The sequence below is a fragment of the Melopsittacus undulatus genome, chromosome 5 (assembly GCF_012275295.1).
Source record: "Melopsittacus undulatus isolate bMelUnd1 chromosome 5, bMelUnd1.mat.Z, whole genome shotgun sequence".
Classification (NCBI taxonomy): domain Eukaryota; kingdom Metazoa; phylum Chordata; class Aves; order Psittaciformes; family Psittaculidae; genus Melopsittacus; species Melopsittacus undulatus.
This window is the reverse complement of record NC_047531.1, coordinates 68,788,777-68,806,863: the sequence shown is the minus strand read 5'-3', so window position 1 is coordinate 68,806,863 and position 18,087 is coordinate 68,788,777. Positions and strand designations below refer to the sequence as shown.

General features: G+C 44.3%; 2 protein-coding genes across 2 annotated transcripts in view; both read left to right on the top strand.

Moving 5' to 3' along the window:
• Positions 1 to 2,681, top strand: part of PPP1R12A (protein phosphatase 1 regulatory subunit 12A) — a 117,509-nt gene extending 114,828 nt beyond the window's left edge. The window contains exon 25 of the mRNA XM_034062801.1: positions 521 to 2,681. Within this exon, the coding sequence (XP_033918692.1) occupies positions 521 to 607 (87 nt within the window). The 3' untranslated portion in view covers positions 608 to 2,681. The remainder of the gene's footprint in view (positions 1 to 520) is intronic.
• Positions 2,682 to 5,553: 2,872 nt separating this feature from the next.
• On the top strand, positions 5,554 to 7,740 carry LOC101873790 (signal peptide peptidase-like 2B). Its single transcript, XM_031047966.2, is given in 6 exon segments — positions 5,554 to 5,830; positions 5,833 to 5,928; positions 6,334 to 6,418; positions 6,420 to 7,409; positions 7,478 to 7,543; positions 7,575 to 7,740. Coding segments are annotated over 6 exon segments (1,668 nt in total). The 5' UTR covers positions 5,554 to 5,565.
• The last annotated feature ends 10,347 nt before the right edge of the window (positions 7,741 to 18,087 follow it).

The following is an 18,087-nucleotide window of genomic DNA, read 5'->3' as shown; positions in this document are numbered from 1 at the left end:
GCTTCAACATGAGTTTGGAAGTGGTTGGAAGATTAATGCTGTGAGCTAACAAGCTGAATCACACTGTATCTGATATGGGTGAAGTCATCCACAAGCACAGTGGTAGATATGCTTAGCCACAGCATGTTTTTATGAAACTATGCAAGTGCAGCATAGACAAGCCTCTTTAAACTGTTGGTAATTAACATTTCTTTTTGGTTTGCACTGAAATTTGAAGCATCTAATTATGCTACTGTAATGCTACTGTAATGCTACTTTCTTCATGCTGCTGTAAATGCTTTTGTTGGAGGCTTGTCGTCTGCACCACCAAGTCTCAGTGCATCTAGTCGAGGCAAGTGAAACCTCCTAATCTATAACTCTAAACTGTATCATGCCAAAAGGTGCAATTTTTCTGAACTGATGATATGAAGGGGGAGAACTGCCAAGATGCTTAAGCTGAATGAAGATTTTTACGCCCAGGACTTGTCTGCTTTTACTTGGGGTATAATAGCAAATAACTGTCATGTTTTATTTCTCACAGATGCTACCAGACCTGAAGGCAGACAACCAGAGGCTAAAAGATGAAAATGGGGCCTTGATCAGAGTTATAAGCAAACTTTCCAAATAAAGGGTTTACTACAGCAGCAAATATTGGTATTGCACATCACTAGTAACTCCAGTGGACCATAGTATGGCAGTCACTGGAAGTGTGGGAAGATCCCTTGGAGACTGTCATTTTTCAGATATCCTGCCAAACGCCCTCTTACCTGTGTGTTTTTTTGTATCAAGATCATTGTTTCTGTTAAAATGCAGCTGCTGAGAAGATGAAATGACTGAGAAATCTTGTTTACAGCTACAGCGTAATAAAGAAAGTGTTCAAGGCCAGATACGCCTCAGATATTTAACCAGTAAGCCTTAGTTGTACATAAACACTTTTACATCAACAACAGCTTTCAGCTCTCACAGAAGACAGTTACTCAATAATGTTTTTGTTGTGCCACAATTCCCAGGTTTTTTCTATACTCAGTTTTTCTTCAAACCTTAAGGGTTGTTTTTTTTTCCCCTTCTAATTATTCATGTACCAGATTTTCTTGTACAGTGTTTTCACAGCTTTACCATTTGCAGAGACCACACACCCTTTTAAATTACATATTTGTGTAGCTACCTAGAGATGTATTGTCCAGCCACCTGGAACAGAGATGCTTGGTGGAACATTTGCTTTCACTGTTTGTGCAATATGCATTTATTTCCTAAACAAAATGCTTTAAAAGTCAGTTGAAACTAGAAATATTTTAAGAGTCCTGTTTTCTGCCTTTATTGGTCACTTTAAAAATAAAATTAAAAAAATAATTAAAAAAAAAGTTTGTAGTGAAAGATGTTAGATCCTATAATCGTCACATTCATTTGAGCAGGTACTGAGTGATGCTGTATATATAAATGTGTACTGGTTTGATTTTTTCAGACCACCACGTGGCATGCTTGAATATATTTCCCTATTGCAAATGTCTGTTAATGCAAATTAGGTTACTCCAGAATAGTGTGTTTAACAAAGTTCATTAATTTTTATGGTATAAAGAATTTAGACATTGTACATTGTATGGAGCCCTATCTTTACAAAAGGTCTAAACTATATAAAATACTTTATTATCTTTTCCTCCCATTTTTTTTATTTGATAGTGTTCACCATAATAAAAAATTGCAAAAATATAACTGCTTCACTACATTTCACATACCTGTATTTATCTGAGTGCTGTCCAAAACTGTTGTGCTAGCCAAAGTAATGTACTAAATCATCTGAGAAACATAACCCGTTACACTCACATTAATGTTTATATGCACTGTTGCTGCCATGTGAGAAGGCATCCAATTTGGTAACACCATCATGTCAGACCATTTTATACATTTCAGTGGCCTTTAAAAACAAAGAAAGTACTTAAATGAAGATCGCTTTTGTTAGAAACAGCTTTTATATTTTCACTAAACCATTCAAACTATGACATCCTATCGGCACATAGTTTATTGCCTAAAACCACTGAGCAGATCAGCCATTAAAACAGATTGTACATTGTAAAGCTTGTAGTAGCTATTGTATTATTGATTATATTGTATACTATATTAAATGTGAATTTGTACCCCTTCATTTAAAAAGGTCATTGTGTTCTACTGCCGACTCGGGGGGCGGGGGGTAGTTTTTCAGGACTGGGGTATGTTTTGGTAAGAAAGACATGATGTCCTCTCTGTTGATTGGTTTTTTGAAGATGTAAGGTTATGCTCTTACTACCAAGCTCAGGATTCTTGATTTTAAAGGTACACAGATAGTTTGAGATATCTTATTGTAATTGATCTGTATGAGAGGTGGGTCTGAACCATAGGGACTTCCATTGTCTTACGCTAACATAAAATAAATAATTGAATGGCTGCAACGTATTGAGTTCTGTTACAAGACAGTTAGGCATATTCTGGATTATATTTGGTAAAGTTTGGGTGCCTGTGAATGATTAAATAAGTGTTTCTAATATTTTAGTGTTTTATATTTAGGTTATTTATTCTTTATATCTAAAAAATGAATGGCTACTGTGCTATATTGATTTTATTGGTAGTACTGAGCAGACCTTGTATCTGCATGAAACTAGTTGCAAAACCCACTATTTTGGAAAAAAAAATTGTATTTTGACATATACAAATAAAATGAATACAAACTATTTTAAATGTGTGAAAGTTTTACTGAGAAGACTTTGAAATTTGTTATGAATTTAAACTATGTTATATATTTAAATTCTTTGGTGGGCATTTTTCATTCATAGCGTTACTCGGAGGCAAGGTTCAAGTACCTTTCAAAGATTGTAATCAAATTGTGATTATTTGCACATCATTGTACATGCACATCTGTAAATGCAACAGTAAAAATGCCATATTTATGCAATATGTAACAACTTGGACAAATGTTTATATATTTTACATAAACCTGTCTGTGAGCAGAATCTGAGAACCATTTTTTACGGGATATCAACCGCATCTCACAAAGTGATTGCTAAACTTTGTGTCACCATCTTACTGTACTGATCACATTGCAGATCAAGCACATCCCCAGAAAATTCAGCTACCACAGAGAGAAAATCTGGAGTGGAGGACTATTTTATTATCTAGGAGACAGTTTCACAGAATAGTCTGGGTTGGAAGGGACATCTAAAGATCATCCAGTTCCAGCCCCCCTGCCATGGGCAGGGACAACTTCCACTAGACCAGGTTGCTCAGTGCCCCGTCCAACCTGGCCTTGAACCCTGCCAGGGATGGGGCAGCCACAGCTTCTCTGGGCAACCTGTGCCAGCGCCTCAGCACCCTCACAGGGAAGAACTTCTTCCTAATACCTAATCCAAATTTACAAGAAATACAGTACTGCTGGCTGCTGACTCAGAACCAAGGAAGGTTCTTGTGAAGGAAGCCATGGCCTGGGGCAGAGTGACCAACCATGGCTAGGAAAGCAGGCCAGGCAGCAGAGTGCATGGAGATGGCTGTAGGAACTGTCTGACTTTCATGGCTCAAAGGGAAGCACTTGCCTAAAAGAAAAGACTCGGGAGCTAGAACTTCATTTTTGCCCACCTCATCCCCCTTACCATAAACAATTCCCTCTGTATTCCCTAGTTTCTGGTACATGCCGCTTTCAGACCACTGACATTTCCTTGCCAGGTTCCAGAACAAGCAGTTGCAATTCATGCTCTGTAGGTTGGTGTATTTGTTTGCTCAGCACCAAGTACAAAACATGAATCTCTCTGTTCCCTCCTTTAGAAGCACCTTTCATGCTAAATGCTAGTTTGTGCTTAGATGAACATTAAGCCAATGGGGATTCATCTGTTCAGTATTCCTGTGCCCTGTCCATCTGGTGGTCTTTTAAGAGCAAATGTGTTGTCACAGAACACGTGTCCTTTCTTTCTTAGAAATGTAAGTATTTGCATGACAGCTTAGAGAAGAGGGAAGAAGCATGCTCCTGGCTAGCTGAAGATTCCTGCTTTAGGAGATGTGCATCAAGGAAGACATTTCCTTCACCTTTATAACACAGAAATGGGCTCCAGACAAGATTGCTCCTACCCCAACTACCTGACCTGACCATGAGGTTTAAAGTCAAGTGTGAGGGCACCACATAATTTCTTAAGTGAAGTGATTATGAAAACAATTATTACACTGACTTCTACTTGACCTGGGTGATCCTGGCAGTGGCTTGGCTCTCCACAGCTGGCACTTCCCACTTCTATGGGCACCTTGAGGTTTTCCTCACTGGTGTATTACACCAGCTCCTCCAGAAAGGAACATGCACCCTTATGACTCTGTCTCATTGCTTACGGTCTCATGGCAGAAGCATAAATAGAGGTGGACAAATGTGTCTGCTGCACTGCAGTGCACCATGTCCCCAGAGCTCTGGCTAGGTCGGTCTGATACGGCACCAGGGGCTTGTGGCAGCTGTGGGCTCAAGCCTGGCCAGTATGGGAGATGCAGGCAGCCATGTGCTCAGTTACACTGAAAGGCACTTTTCCCATTGCTCCTCTAACTTCACATGACACAGTGTGGGCAGGAGGTAATTCTGACGCTTGAACTATGCAACTGAGAGGTTAATGTGTTTTATAGATGAAATTTAATTTCCAGCTCCAGAGGGCTGTCACAGCAAAAGAACACAAATGCACTGTATAATACGTGGGGTTTAGAACTCCCCAGCCACACAAACGTTACAGAATGTTTTGCAGAGCTTGCCTTTTTAAAAAGAGCAGGGAAACACTTGTGATTGCACTGCAGAGAGTTGCTTTCCCACCTGCTGTACATCTGAGAATAGTGAATTGCAGGTTTTCCTCATGTAGGAATAGCCAGTCTATCTGCTGGGGAACAGAAGGAATGATTCACTGAAGTTACTCAGAAGGTCTCGCTGCTCATGGTTATGTACATGGTGTTAACATTTATCTTTGGTGATTCAGCTTCCTCGAGTTCTTATGTCAAAGCCACTAATTACAAGGGTAAAAAATGCTGGTGATGAGTTATTTGCTTTACTTTTGTTTTGATTGCAAGAGCAGTAGTTGACTTTTGTTGGGGGTAACAGCGAGTAGCATCGTGCTCTGCCTCAGCATAGATGTAAAGTAAGACTAGAACAGTCCTAAAGGTGGCTGCAGGTTCCTGCACAGAAGGCAGAATTGAGAAAAAAACCAAAGCAAGCCTCCCAACCCCGCAGTGAATTGCTCACACTTTAAAGGGAAAGCTGCTGCCACACTGATGAAGTCATTGGCTATTCCTGCTTGTGTCAGCACCTCCCTGTTTTGTATTACTGATTAGATAGGAAAAGTATGTAGCCTTTAGAGAAAGGAGGAACTGTTTGGTTCTTTCAGCTATAAACATCACCTGTTGGATGTCTAATGTTTCTGATCTGGCACAGGGATAATTACAGCAGGGACAAAAGCCCCACATTCCAACTCATTATTTCACCCTTTTTACTTGGGTTCTGCATTTCTCTTTTGCAAACTCATCACCCATCACTCCATCACTTCTATTTCATGTGATCTTGTTGGGAATCTTTTGCTGTGTTTTCAGGTGTACTGTGAGTATGGGATGGTAGGTGTCCTTTCAGAGAAGCGAGGCAGCAAAGGAAAAGACTACTGTATCCTCTTCAACTCTCAGTGGGCCCATTTGCCACAGGGTCTGGGTAAAGCTTCACTCTTGGAACTGCAGAATCAGACAGCATCTGTTTTGTGTTCTTCTTCTGATGTACCTCATGGGGGATTTAATAATCAAATCCCCATGGTGATGCGAGGGAATTGCACCTTCTATGAGAAAGTGAGGCTTGCTCAGATAAATGGAGCTCATGGGCTGCTGACTTAGTAAGGGTTCCTCCTGGGGGCAACAGGAGTCAATACGAAGAGATTGATATTCCTGTGGCTCTGCTCAGCTATGATGATGTCATGGTTTGAGCATGTTTTGAGGGTGTTTTTGTTCAAGGTTTTTTCCAGCCAGGTGGAGGAGGGGAGGCCGGGAGGAAGGAGAGACAGGACACCTGACCCAGGCTAGGCAATGAGGTATTCCATACCATAGCACATGATGCCCAGGATGCATACTGGGAAAGAGAGGGCTGGAGAGGGGGAGCTCTAGAGGAAAATGGAGGAAGGAGCACACGGTGCTCGGCCGGGCAGGGTGGAGTGAGTTATGGATCGGTGGCTGGTGGGGTGTTGTATTCTTTTTGCTTGTTATGGGCTGTATCATTAGTATTGTGTTATGCCTTAGCTATTAAACCGTTCTTATCTCAATCCGTGGGGGCTGCATTCTTTGGATTTTCCTTCCTAACTCTCCAGGAGTTGGGGGACTTGGTTTAAACCATGACAGATGATATGTTAGATATTCGCAAGAATTTTGGCACCCATGTGAGAAGGGCACTGTATGCACCAAATGAGCCTGTGCTGGACTATAACAGTGATTTTATTAGTCATGGCTGTGGGGACTGTTGCAATTGGAGGCTACTGGGCAGGAAGCAGAGACGTTAAAAAGCGGTCCATGGAGCACAAACGTGATGATGGCACAGAGACAGATGATGATGAAACAGCTGGTGTGACTCTCATAATGATCTGTGTGTCTGTAGTGGTGTGCTGCTCAATGCTGATCCTCCTTTATTTCTTCCCTGACCACTTAGTCTACGTTATCATAGGAATATTCTGCCTGGCTGCATCAATTGGTCTTTACAGTTGTCTGTCACCCTTTGTAAGAAGGTTCCCCTTGGGAAAGTGTAGAATCCCAGACAACAACTTGCCTTATTTCCACAAGCAGCCACAGGTCCGGATGTTGCTGCTGGCAGTATTTTGTATCTCTGTCAGTGTAGCCTGGGGAGTCTTCAGAAACGAAGATCAGTGGGCCTGGGTTCTGCAAGATGCTTTAGGAATTGCTTTCTGTCTTCATATGCTGAAAACAATTCGCCTGCCTACATTTAAGGCTTGTACCTTGTTCCTCCTGGGTTTTTTTGTGTCTGATGTATTCCTTGTATTTATCACACCTTTTCTAACAAAGTCTGGAGAGAGTCTAATGGTGGAGGTGGCTGCAGGTCTGACTGATTCTTCCACTCAGGAAAAGCTCCCCATGGTCCTGAATGTTCCACGCCTGAACTTGTCACCCTTGGCTCTGTGTGACAGGCCTTTCTCTCTTCTAGGATTTGGAGACATTTTAGTTCCAGGTGTACTGGTAGCCTATTGCCATAGATTTGATATCCAGGTGCAGTCATCCAGAGTGTATTTTGTAGCCTGCACCATAGCATACGGCATAGGCCTCCTTATGTCTTTTGTTGCCTTGGCAATGATGCAGATGGGCCAACCTGCTCTCCTCTACCTGGTGCCCTGTACCCTCTTCACAAGCTTTGCTGTGGCTTTTTGGAGAAAGGAGCTTGGAATGTTCTGGACGGGCAGCGGCTTTGTGGTGAATACCAGTTTGATATGAGTGTTTTCAAGAAATACTCATATTGTAAAAACCTAACTAGACTTAAAAAAGACCTATCTCAGCCTCCCTTGGTGGAGCTACCCAAAGACAGCGATGTACCAGCGATGTACCAGTGATGTACCACCAGCCTCTTGACAAGACAGAAAGCAAATGATCAATGTCACCCTCTGTGTGAAGGAGCCGCAAGGCCCCACCTCAGCTGCAGAGGAACTGGCTGATACCACCACAAAGAGGGACCAGTCAGAAATTTCTATTACACAGAGTGAGGAGGAACCAGCTGATGAGAATATGGACAATGGTGAAAGCTAAGGTGTAAATAAAGAGCAAAAGCAGCTGGAATAAACAGTGGGATAAGAACTCTTTTTCCCTCACAAGCATATCCATGTAAAACCAGTATGTATTTAGGACTGGTTTAGTAGTGTTTGCGTTCATTGAGGAACCTCACTGGGAGTCTGATCATTGAATCCAGCAAGTGGTGCTGAAACCCGGGAAGCTGGAAGGCCGGTACCCGGTGGACACTTGGGAGGCCCGATAGCAGGGAACCCAAGTGAACCCGGGAAGCCCGATAGTCAGGAACCCAGGGGGTCGGGAATTGCCTGGATGGGTGAACGGTGGCCGGAGCAGCTGGACCAGCCTGGCAGAGGGAGGACGCTCCCAGACCCACAAGGAGGATGGAAGCTCTTGTGAAGGTCGTATCAGAATTACATAAGCAGTGGGATATTGATTGTAAACCTAAAGATTTTACTCTTGTTGTTGAGAGACTTGTGAAAATTGGGGCTATTGCCCAACCGGTGGATATTCTCCACCCAGAATCATGGGATAAATGTACTAATGCATTAGCTGAGGAGACGATGTCCTCAGGTAGTGGGAAACGTCTTAAGTCATGAGGGAGAGTCGTCCAGGCTCTGTGGAAGGCCCAGCAAGAGCAGGAAACCTGGAAGGTGGCAAGGGAGTGTTTGATGGCCACCCCGAAGTTAGGAGTCGGGGCAGCCACACAGACTTTGCCCCCCCCAGACTATGCCAACTCCATTAGCCCGGAAGATCGGCAAGAGGGCGATGTGACCCCTCCATCCTCGGGTGCTGACAGCTCGTGGAGGGAGAGAACCAGGCTGGATCCCTCTGGGGTGCGCTGGCCGAGGAAGCCGGTGGGGTCGCAGAGAGAGCAGAGCCCGTGGAGGTTAGGGCCAGACCGCTGCCCTATGCGCCCCAAGATGGCGCCGAGCACAAAGGCGAAGGGCGGGGCGAGGATGTTCCTGGCGGGAAGAGAGAGGGAGCACAAGAAGGGGAAGAGGGTGCGGGCGCAGGGCGGACACCGACCCGAGGGCATCGGGAACAGTGCCCATGATGGACACACACCCCCCGAGCAGAGAGAGGGAGCACAAGAAGGGAAGAGGGAGTGGGTGCAGGGAGGAGAGCCGACCCGAGCGGGCATCGGGAACAGTGCCCATGCTGGGCACACACCCCCCGACAGAGGGAGGGGCGAGCCCAAAGGGGAGGAACGGCCCCGCCCACCGGAGAAGCGGGCGGGGTTGGACCCCGAGCAGAGGGAGGGGCGAACCCAGAGAGAAGGAACGGCTCACCCGCAAAAGCAGCGGGGTCGGAGCCCAACAAACAGGCACCGCAAACCTGCAGTAGCCGCCAGTCGAGTTCCAGCTCTGAACCAGGCACGGGATGGGATGAGCGGTCCGCAACCGATTCAAGTTTATAGGGGGAGGAAACAGAGATAAACAAAATCAAGAGCCAAAGTATTCCCCCCCAGACTAAACAGGGACCACGAGGGGAAGAAATCCCTCTGACAGATTGGAAGAAAATACAAATTGCGTGCGCCGACCGGACCTCACTACCCACATTAGCAATCCCGGTCCGGGTGGCACCTGGGGGACAGAGGCACTATTCGCCAATAAGCCCCAATAACATACAAGTGATTGTTAAGGCAATTGCAGATAAAGGGCTTAACTCTGCCATGAGTTTCTATCCACAGGACTGGATTATCAGACGTCCGTGTAACCCTTATACCCCGGTGACAAGAGAGGACGATAAGCCAACAAGCATCCAGCCTGCACCTGAGAGTTCTGCACCGATTAGATCCAAACGACAGCCAACACAGTGCCTTTGTATACTGAATAAGCTAATGTCGTTTGTAAAGAGCCGGCTAGAGAGAGTTAACATCATGTTAGTAGAACACCGGCAACTGCTTTAAAAACGCAGCCAACAACTACTTTAAGAATGTTCTTGTTCAAAATTTCCTTTACTTATCCCCAGTTATACCACATTATTCCCAGTTATCCTCCTGTTACCTCTTGCTTAGTGTGCCTTATGTTTTCTATCCAAGTTTCTGATATATATCCTAAGTCTATTATAGAGCAGAGAATAGGAATAGAATGCATTTAGTATATTTTTATGATATTAAGATTGTTACATTTTAGCCAATTTAATTAAGCATAGGGAGGGGGGAAATGCAGGCAGATAGGGCCTGGTGGCCGGAAGATATCGTGCTGTACAGAAAGATAAGACCCCTCTCCAGGTAGCCAGTAGTGTTTAGGTGATGATACCAGTTTTACGATGCAAGCAGACGGAAATGACATCGTAAACCTAGGCTATATAACGCCGTGTTCTCTCTCAATAAACGCCATTTGCCGTCCACCACATTGGTGTCTGTGAGCATTTGGACCGAGCGGCCCAAGGATGGGCCATCGCGCTGTTCCTGAACCAGGTCGTCACGCCTCTCGAAGGCAACAGTCACTCTCCAGATTTGTTGTAGGCCCCATTTAGGTACTGGAAGGTTGCCTGCTGCACCCCCCCTTGCTCCCTTACCTGCCCCCAAAAGAAAGCAGAAGATAGCCCTGGTGCCCTCTTTCATGTCTGCGCTATATACCCCTGTTCTAATATGTCTCCATCTCAAAACAGGATAGGCCTGAGGGAGCTGCATCATGGCATCGAGAATAAAGGTTCTGTTTTCCCTGGGTGGTTACCTGCACTGCACCCTAAGTCCTCCAAACAACCGAGCATGACTTCATTACATCAGCTTGTACAAAACAGACATTTACACAAAATACACACCTAGCTGCACAGCCAAGCCCCTGACCAGAAACAAGATTTAATGAAACATTGAGTTTGTTTAAAAATACAAACCCACATTGACATCAGCTGCTGACACCAGGGGCGGGATGCTCCAGCTGTTACAGCTCACCTCTGGTTTTAGCAGTATGAAAAGCAGCAAATTACAACGGGTTCCACCCTCTCACTTAATCCGTGGCTACAGGTGTTGCATGATGTTAAATGAACTGCCTCAGAGCTGACGTTCAGCTCCTCATGTACATAACACCGGTGCTCTCTAAAAACAAGAGCTTGCTCTGTTGGCTGTTACTATGCCGCTTTCTTCCCTGCATAAATAAAGGAGCCACGCTACTGGGAATTACAGGGAGGGAGGGAGGAAGCAGGGGCTGTGCGCTTATGCCCATCATCAGTCTGCGCCTGGAGACAACGACCCGGGATCAGCCTCCAGCCCGTGGCGGAGCCCAGGCCCGCTGCCGGGCGGCTGCGCCGGGAGGTGGCACCACACGGCCTCGCTGCACGGCCAAGGCTCCTCCCGGCCTCCAGCTTGGCTGCTCCATGCGAGGTGCCGGCGGGGCACCGGGGTGTCTGCAGCTCGCCCCCTCCCACAGCAGGAAGCAGGAAAGGCCCCACAGCACAGGGACTCGAGGAAGTTCTGCCTCCACCGGAGGTAGTGTGACAGGTGAAGCCTGGCGGAGAACTGCACTCTAACGTTAGAGTTCGCCTCTCGAGACGAGGGGATGCACTGAGTTAGTCTCCGTGCAGCAAGGACTGCTTTGAAGTGTCTTGTACTGAAAGCAAACGGAGCTGCACGGTTGAACATCCTGGGAATGGCAGAGAGCCACTCAGCTTGGCTGGTGAGCTGAAACCCAGCCCATCAAGAGACACAACCTGCAACCCAAGGGGGGCTGGCCAGTGAGTGTGGGGCATCAGCTGGCCTGCATAGTGAGCCCTCCTGAATGAAAAGACCCACAGACCAGGAGCAGACACCCAGCAAGCACCACAGGACAGCTCTGCTATAGCTGAGAGAGGAACAACAAGAAAATAATCCTCCGTATCAGAAGTTGTCAAGCCAGCAAGTTCACAGCAGCACTGCGCTGAGCTGAAACGGCAAAATGCTGGTTAACTCCTTCTTGCTCCTTTTGGTACAGTCACTACATACATGTGATGCTTTGCTTCATAACCAGAGCACTCTACACTGTGAGGTCTCTTGTCCCCTTCAATCTCTGCTGCCTGTTCATGGCCTTGCAAGCACATCAGCACACCATAGGCACTCATAGCCTTCTTGTCTCCTCAACCTTTTCTCCTCAGCTCTGCAAGGATAGTGTTCTGCCCCTATTTCCAAGCCACCATGTATAAGTATTTTCTGTGCAGGAGAGGGGTTTATTTGAGATATAATTACATTCCCTGTTATCTCTGGTGATAGCCACAGGAACCAAAAGACCCCAGAAACCACTTCCCTGGGACCTTGAGCACCCTCTGAATTTCCCCATGTCTGGGGAGTGGCACTCGGAGTTGCTACATGCAGGAGTTGAGTGCAAGAACTCCCTTCATATTTTACTAACAAGTCACTACAAGCTTATCGACTTGCTACAGCTGCTGGCAAGAACAGGCTTTCCTCTGTCTTGGGCTCATCTCAGCTGTCAGGCTTCTCAGTCCTTCCTGTGTGCCACTCAGATCACCAAGGGCCCCCTTGGACATCCAGTCCTTCTGATATTTGCTGTTTCTTTACTTGTAGACCACCTCCCATTTTGCTGCTTGCTTCTTGCATTTTTGTCTCACTTGCAGCTTCTCTTTCCTGCTTCACTCCCCCCTTTAAGCCCAATCACTGGGCACTTCTTCTGGAGCTAACTGCTCTACAGTTTTATTTTCTATTGATTATATTCTTCAGAGTGAGGGTATTGAGGCACAGGTTGCCCAGGGAAGCTGTGGCTGCCCCATCCCTGGCAGTGTTTAAGGCCAGGTTGGACACAGGGGCTTTGAGCAACGTGGTCTAATGGAAGGTGTCCCTGCCCGTGGCAAGGGGGGTTGGAACTGGATGATCTTTAATGTCCATTCCAATCCAAACCATTCTATGATTCTCTCACTCCACTACTTCTACAATTCCTCTCTGCATCTCCAGCAGCCTTGACACTTTGCATGCTCTCCCCTCCTCCTCTGTTACTCATCACCTGTTCCCCCTTTCCTCGCACTGCCTTATCCCGAAGCACACATCCCTAACAATTTCAAAGACTCCATTAACCTTTCCCTGACAACTGGATCTTCTTTTTTTTTCAGTGATAACCTAATCTTTATTCAGTAGGAATGTCTCTACCCAGCCATTTAGTTCCCACTGCTCTTGGTTCTTTCTAATGCAGGGGGGTGGATTTACCATAAAGTAAGCACACTCTACAGATCACCTTTCCGTTCAGTCTAGTCACTCCCATCCTCAGGAACCAGCACTATTTTTCATAGGCCCCTTTTCTACTTTTCTCCTCCATACCTCTGACAGTTTCAGGGTGAAATCAGTGAAAGATCTTATACTTCCTCCCTTCTTTTCAACCCAACAAGGTGCTTGCAGGTAAACAGCCATTCAACTATTTCTTCATTAGTTTCCTTTCATCCCTTTTTGAGTGTCCAACAGTAAAGTAAACACATAAGGGGATGTCTGTTGGGTCCTAACACCTGATTTGGGAATAACTCCTATAAACTGAGCATTGGCTGTGGATTTGCTGGTGGGCAGGATGCAGTATGCAGCTTGCCCTCTTTAAAGTAACTTTTTAACTTTAAACTTCTTTTTAATATGTGTTTAAAGCTTGTCATCTTAACTACCTTGGCAGTTTTCAGCTTGAAAGAGCAGATAATGTATATTATGAGCAAAACACATAATCTGGTTTTAAGCGGTGTCCACAGTTATTTATAGAAAATCATTAGAAGATAGGCAGTGTTCCAACTCGCACAAAAATTCAGTCCCAAGCTTCTATCCTAGATGTTTGCGGCATGGCCACCTACCATTGACATAAGTTTCATAGTATAAAATACCAACATAATTTTAACAGTAGGAAGCATATTTTATTTTTTATGATCTTTAAGCTATTTTCTCTCTTTGTATTCTGTTTGGTTTCGTACACACTGACTCTGAACTCTTCCAAGTGCTTCCCTTTCCTCTGCTTACACTCACTGATAAGTCACTACCATTGATTGATTGCTGTTTGTGTTTGATTTGGACACTTCCAGATGATTGCTACTAATAACCAGTACCAAATTCCTGAAATATCTGCCTGATTCCTTTTGCAAGGCAACTTCATTACAGTCCGTCCCATGAAACACAGTAGGCTCTAGAAATACTGTGGTGCAGGAGGAAAATAATCGCCAAATGAACGAGTAGCTCAAACAAAGCCTTGTAAAAAGCCATCATACTAAATTCTGCATGCATCATCTACTGCATTTCAGCATAGGCCAAGTTTCTTAGTCAGCTCTCTGAGGAGATCCATCAGCCCTAACTCTGATTCTTTTGGAGCAGAGTTTTGTGCCTGCTGCACTTTTCTGCGGTGTGCAGCTTGCCACCTACGTGGGGTTAGATCAAAAGGATGCAGTGTAGCAGCTTAACCAAGAGGCACACAGTGAGAATCAAGAGACCTAATTAATTTTTACTGACTTTGTATTGGTTCCTCAAAAAGTCAAAGTCATTCTTAACAGCTAGAGGGCTGTTAACTAAAACCAACCCCACACCACAATAGCCCTGAAGGGTTATGAATTGTAACCAGTATAAACAAGAGAGACTCACAGCCAGCCAGTAACCACAGGATTCGGTTTCTGATTATGCATTTGTGTGCTTACGTTTGGAGATACAGAAACATGGGAACCAAACTGTCTTTGGTATGGACCAAAATCTGATGATGTTTTGAGCTTATAATGAGAGCTAGCTATACAGAGGTCACAGAACCAGGTAGTATCTCGAGTTGGAAAGGACCCATCAGGATCATCAAGTCCTCTATTTTGAAAGCAGTTTGTTCCCAAAAAGGCAAATGTAAACCTGGACTAGTAAACCAGTATACAGCCAAATCTAATGCCTCTGTGTTATGTTCCCTGGTACTTACTGCATGGGCATTCTGCAAGAGCACTTCATCTTGACAGTGTCAATGCTGCTCAAGCATGTCTAGATGGTACCTGACCTTGCAAAATTTTTCCCAGCATAAGTCACTTTACATTTATCTGCACTGAATTCTACCTGCTACTTTATTACTGCCACTCAGTTTGGCAATTTGTTATTTTTCACTTTCTCAGTTTGCTGTGTTTCTTTCCAATACTTTGATTTTGATGGATCTTCCATAATGAAGAGTTCTACTGCAACACACTCCCCAGGTTCCTTCACAGTGAATATAAATGTAGGGACCATGATGGAAAAACTGTCTCCTCCAAGTGCTGTTTTTGTATGTTGATCATATCCTGGCCCTACTAATTTACCACAGGGGATTTGCTTCTATGACCTTTTGCAAACTGGTCCTCAAGCAGATTTATAGCCTGCCTTAAGAGCATCCACCCTTTCCTCCCTTTTTTCCTAAGCTCCAAGAGGCTCATCAGCAACAACTTTTCTCTGCCTTCTTACACCTCTTTGTGAGCATTTTGACTCCATCTCTGCTCCTCAGCAAGTTGCTCTAGGCCCTACTCACCAAAAAAAATTCTCCTCACACCTCTGAAGTCAACTGCGCAGACACTGAAACCTTTCCCATCTCCTCTGTCTTCTTATCCAACAACTGCCAGCTGGAGACAGACGACAATCTCTACATTAATTTTTCATACTGTAAAATGAAATAGTTGAAAAATCATTACAAGTTCTTATTGTAAGTTTGGGTTTTTTTTTTTTCCTTTTCACATAGCATTCCTCTATCAGCTAGATACATGACTGCAGGAAACAATACTATTTTGTCTGTCAAACCAAACTAGTCCAAAGAAACTATACTATTTTTGGTCAAACAATAGCACCATTCAAGAATGGTAAGACACATACAGAAAACAGACTAGAAGATGAACTCTATGATTGATCTTGAATCCTAGTATCTCCTGATAAACCCAGCTATTTCATAAAGCTCTGTTGTATTTACATGTCAGATCCTAGCACTTGGGGAAAAAAAAAGGTTAAAGCATCCAATTCAGTAACACAGCAAATAAGATAAAATGGGTATTTCACTAAAATTGGGGTTGTCAGGTTTGTGTGAGTTTGCAGGCACAAGTCACAAAACAGTAACCCAGTTAAAGCACTGACTACAGCAACTAGAACCTTACAAAGGAAACCCTTGCCAGAAGATTGGTGCCATGGCACCCAGATCCAGTGAGGGAGGAAGAATAATTTAATTAATTTCTGGAAGGAAAGTTGAGGAAATAAAAATCCATGATGATGGGCTAAGCCTCTCAGATTTAGATAGCGTGCATAGCTCAGAAGTAGCAGAAAGTGGTATTAAATTGTGAGGAACAGCAGTTTATCTGCATCTAGACAAAAATGCAGAAACAACCAAGACCTAACAATAACAGAATTTGATAGGTAAATGATAAACCAAGGATTAAAAGAGAATTTGGAAACAGTACAGATGTAAACAGAAATAAAACCTCTTTCTACTTACTTTTAAAAAAGGAAGTTGATTAGAGACAAAACCACATCGGCTGATAGGCTGAGAAAGTTGGGGCTGTTCAGCCTGGAGAAGAGAAGGCTGCATGGAGACCTCATAGCAGCCTTCCAGTATCTGAAGGGGGCCTACAGGGATGCTGGTGAGGGACTGTTCATTAGGGACTGTAGTGACAGGACAAGGGATAATGGGTTGAAACTTAAACAGGGGGAGTTTAGATTGGATATAAGGAAGAAATTCTTTACTGTGAGGGTGGTGAGGTACTGGAATGGGTTGCCCAGGGAGTTTGTGAATGCTCCGTCCCTGGAAGTGCTCAAGGCCAGGTTGGACAGAGCCTTGGGTGGCATTGTTTAGTTGGAGGCATCCCTGCCCATGGCAGGGGGGTTGTAACTAGATGATCTTAAGGTCCTTTCCAACCCTAACTGTTCTGTGATTATATGCTTCTAAAACATGGAATCAGTTCACTGTCCAGAAATGCAGCATCTCCGTGTTACCCTTCACAGCTTCCTGCCTTCACTGAGATCCTCTATGAATGAAACTTCTCAACTCGTAGGAGGGAGGCCAATGGTCAAGACTACGGAGTACCACCTAATTTTTTACACTCTTTTGACAGGCTCTGACAGGAATATTAAATGTCCTGTTAACGATAACAAGACATTGCAAGGAGGAAGATGCTTGCAAAGTATGTTTCAGCAGGTTTTGTCTCAGCCTAGGCCTGTGATTTAAGGCAGCAGGAGTAGTTGGAGAGAGAAATATTGCTGTAGGATAGCAGAGCAATGGCTTGGAAAGCATAAGTGAGAAAAGGTTAAAAGGAAGAGTCAAGAGGGATAGTGGTACTGTTTGAGGATCATTTTTCTTTCTGGTGAGATTTGACATTAGAAATGTCACAGAGCATAAGTGGGGATTTTACAGGAAGATTAGAGGAAAGTTATGGTAAGAGTTTTAATGTGAAAAGTTTAAAGAAAGGCTTTTGAAATTTTATGGATAAAAGGAGGAACAGATATTTCTACAAAACAGATGGTAGTAAGATTTCACTGAGTCATAGCAATTTTAGGCAACAATATTGATAGAAGGATAATGCAGAGACAAGGTAGGTTAACTGGGTTCAGTGATAGGTATGAGGATTACCAGCAGGTGAAATTTGAAGTGCATAGGGAATATTTAATGGGAGAGAATCACAGAATGGTTTAGATTGGAAAGGATCTTAAAGATCATCTAGTTCCAACCCCCTGCCATGGGCAGGGAATAAACACAGTTTAATAAAGCATGAGTTTTTAAAGCAGGTAGAACAAGTATATGACTGAAAAAAGTTTGTACTGGGAGAAGAAACATGAAGAATTCTGACTGAATGGGCTTCAAAGGGGATTGGATGTGGGAAGGAGCAGATAGGCACACTGAATAAAAGAGTTTCATGGAAGTGCATGTAACAGACCTTGGCCAGGTGAAGTCTAGAGGAGGAGTAAGAGTATGTGTGTTTGAGAGACAGGCAGGCAAAGCCAGTAGCCTCAACACAGTCTGTGGGGAGAGCTTCCAGAGATGCTGGAAAGGGTGAGAGGGAGGGGATGTTTCAACGGAGAGCACACTGGCATTGGTGGGTGTAACAAATGTTCATAGAATCACAGAACATCAAGTTGAAAGGGACCCAAAACTCAAAGCATGATGGTAACAAGCAAACAGACACTGGGCAGGAGTTTGCAGGTTGTCCTTTATTTCCTCAGCCTATAATGAGTTATTGTGTTCACTATTTTATTTTCCAGCCCTTGAAAACTGCCACTTCAGAAAAAATTATGGCTCAATTAAAATTGTACACAAAACCTGAATAAGGTTAGATCATATGGGTGAATCTCTAGAAGAAATGACACAAATCTTAAACAGTTTGCAACCCTTTGCAAAGGAACCAGCTTTGAAGTGCCCAACCCCAAAAGGCACTTCCTTTCCTCAAGACTGGAAAAACAAATGATGTGGTTTATTCTAAATTGAAAACTGTGTTTTGCCTCGC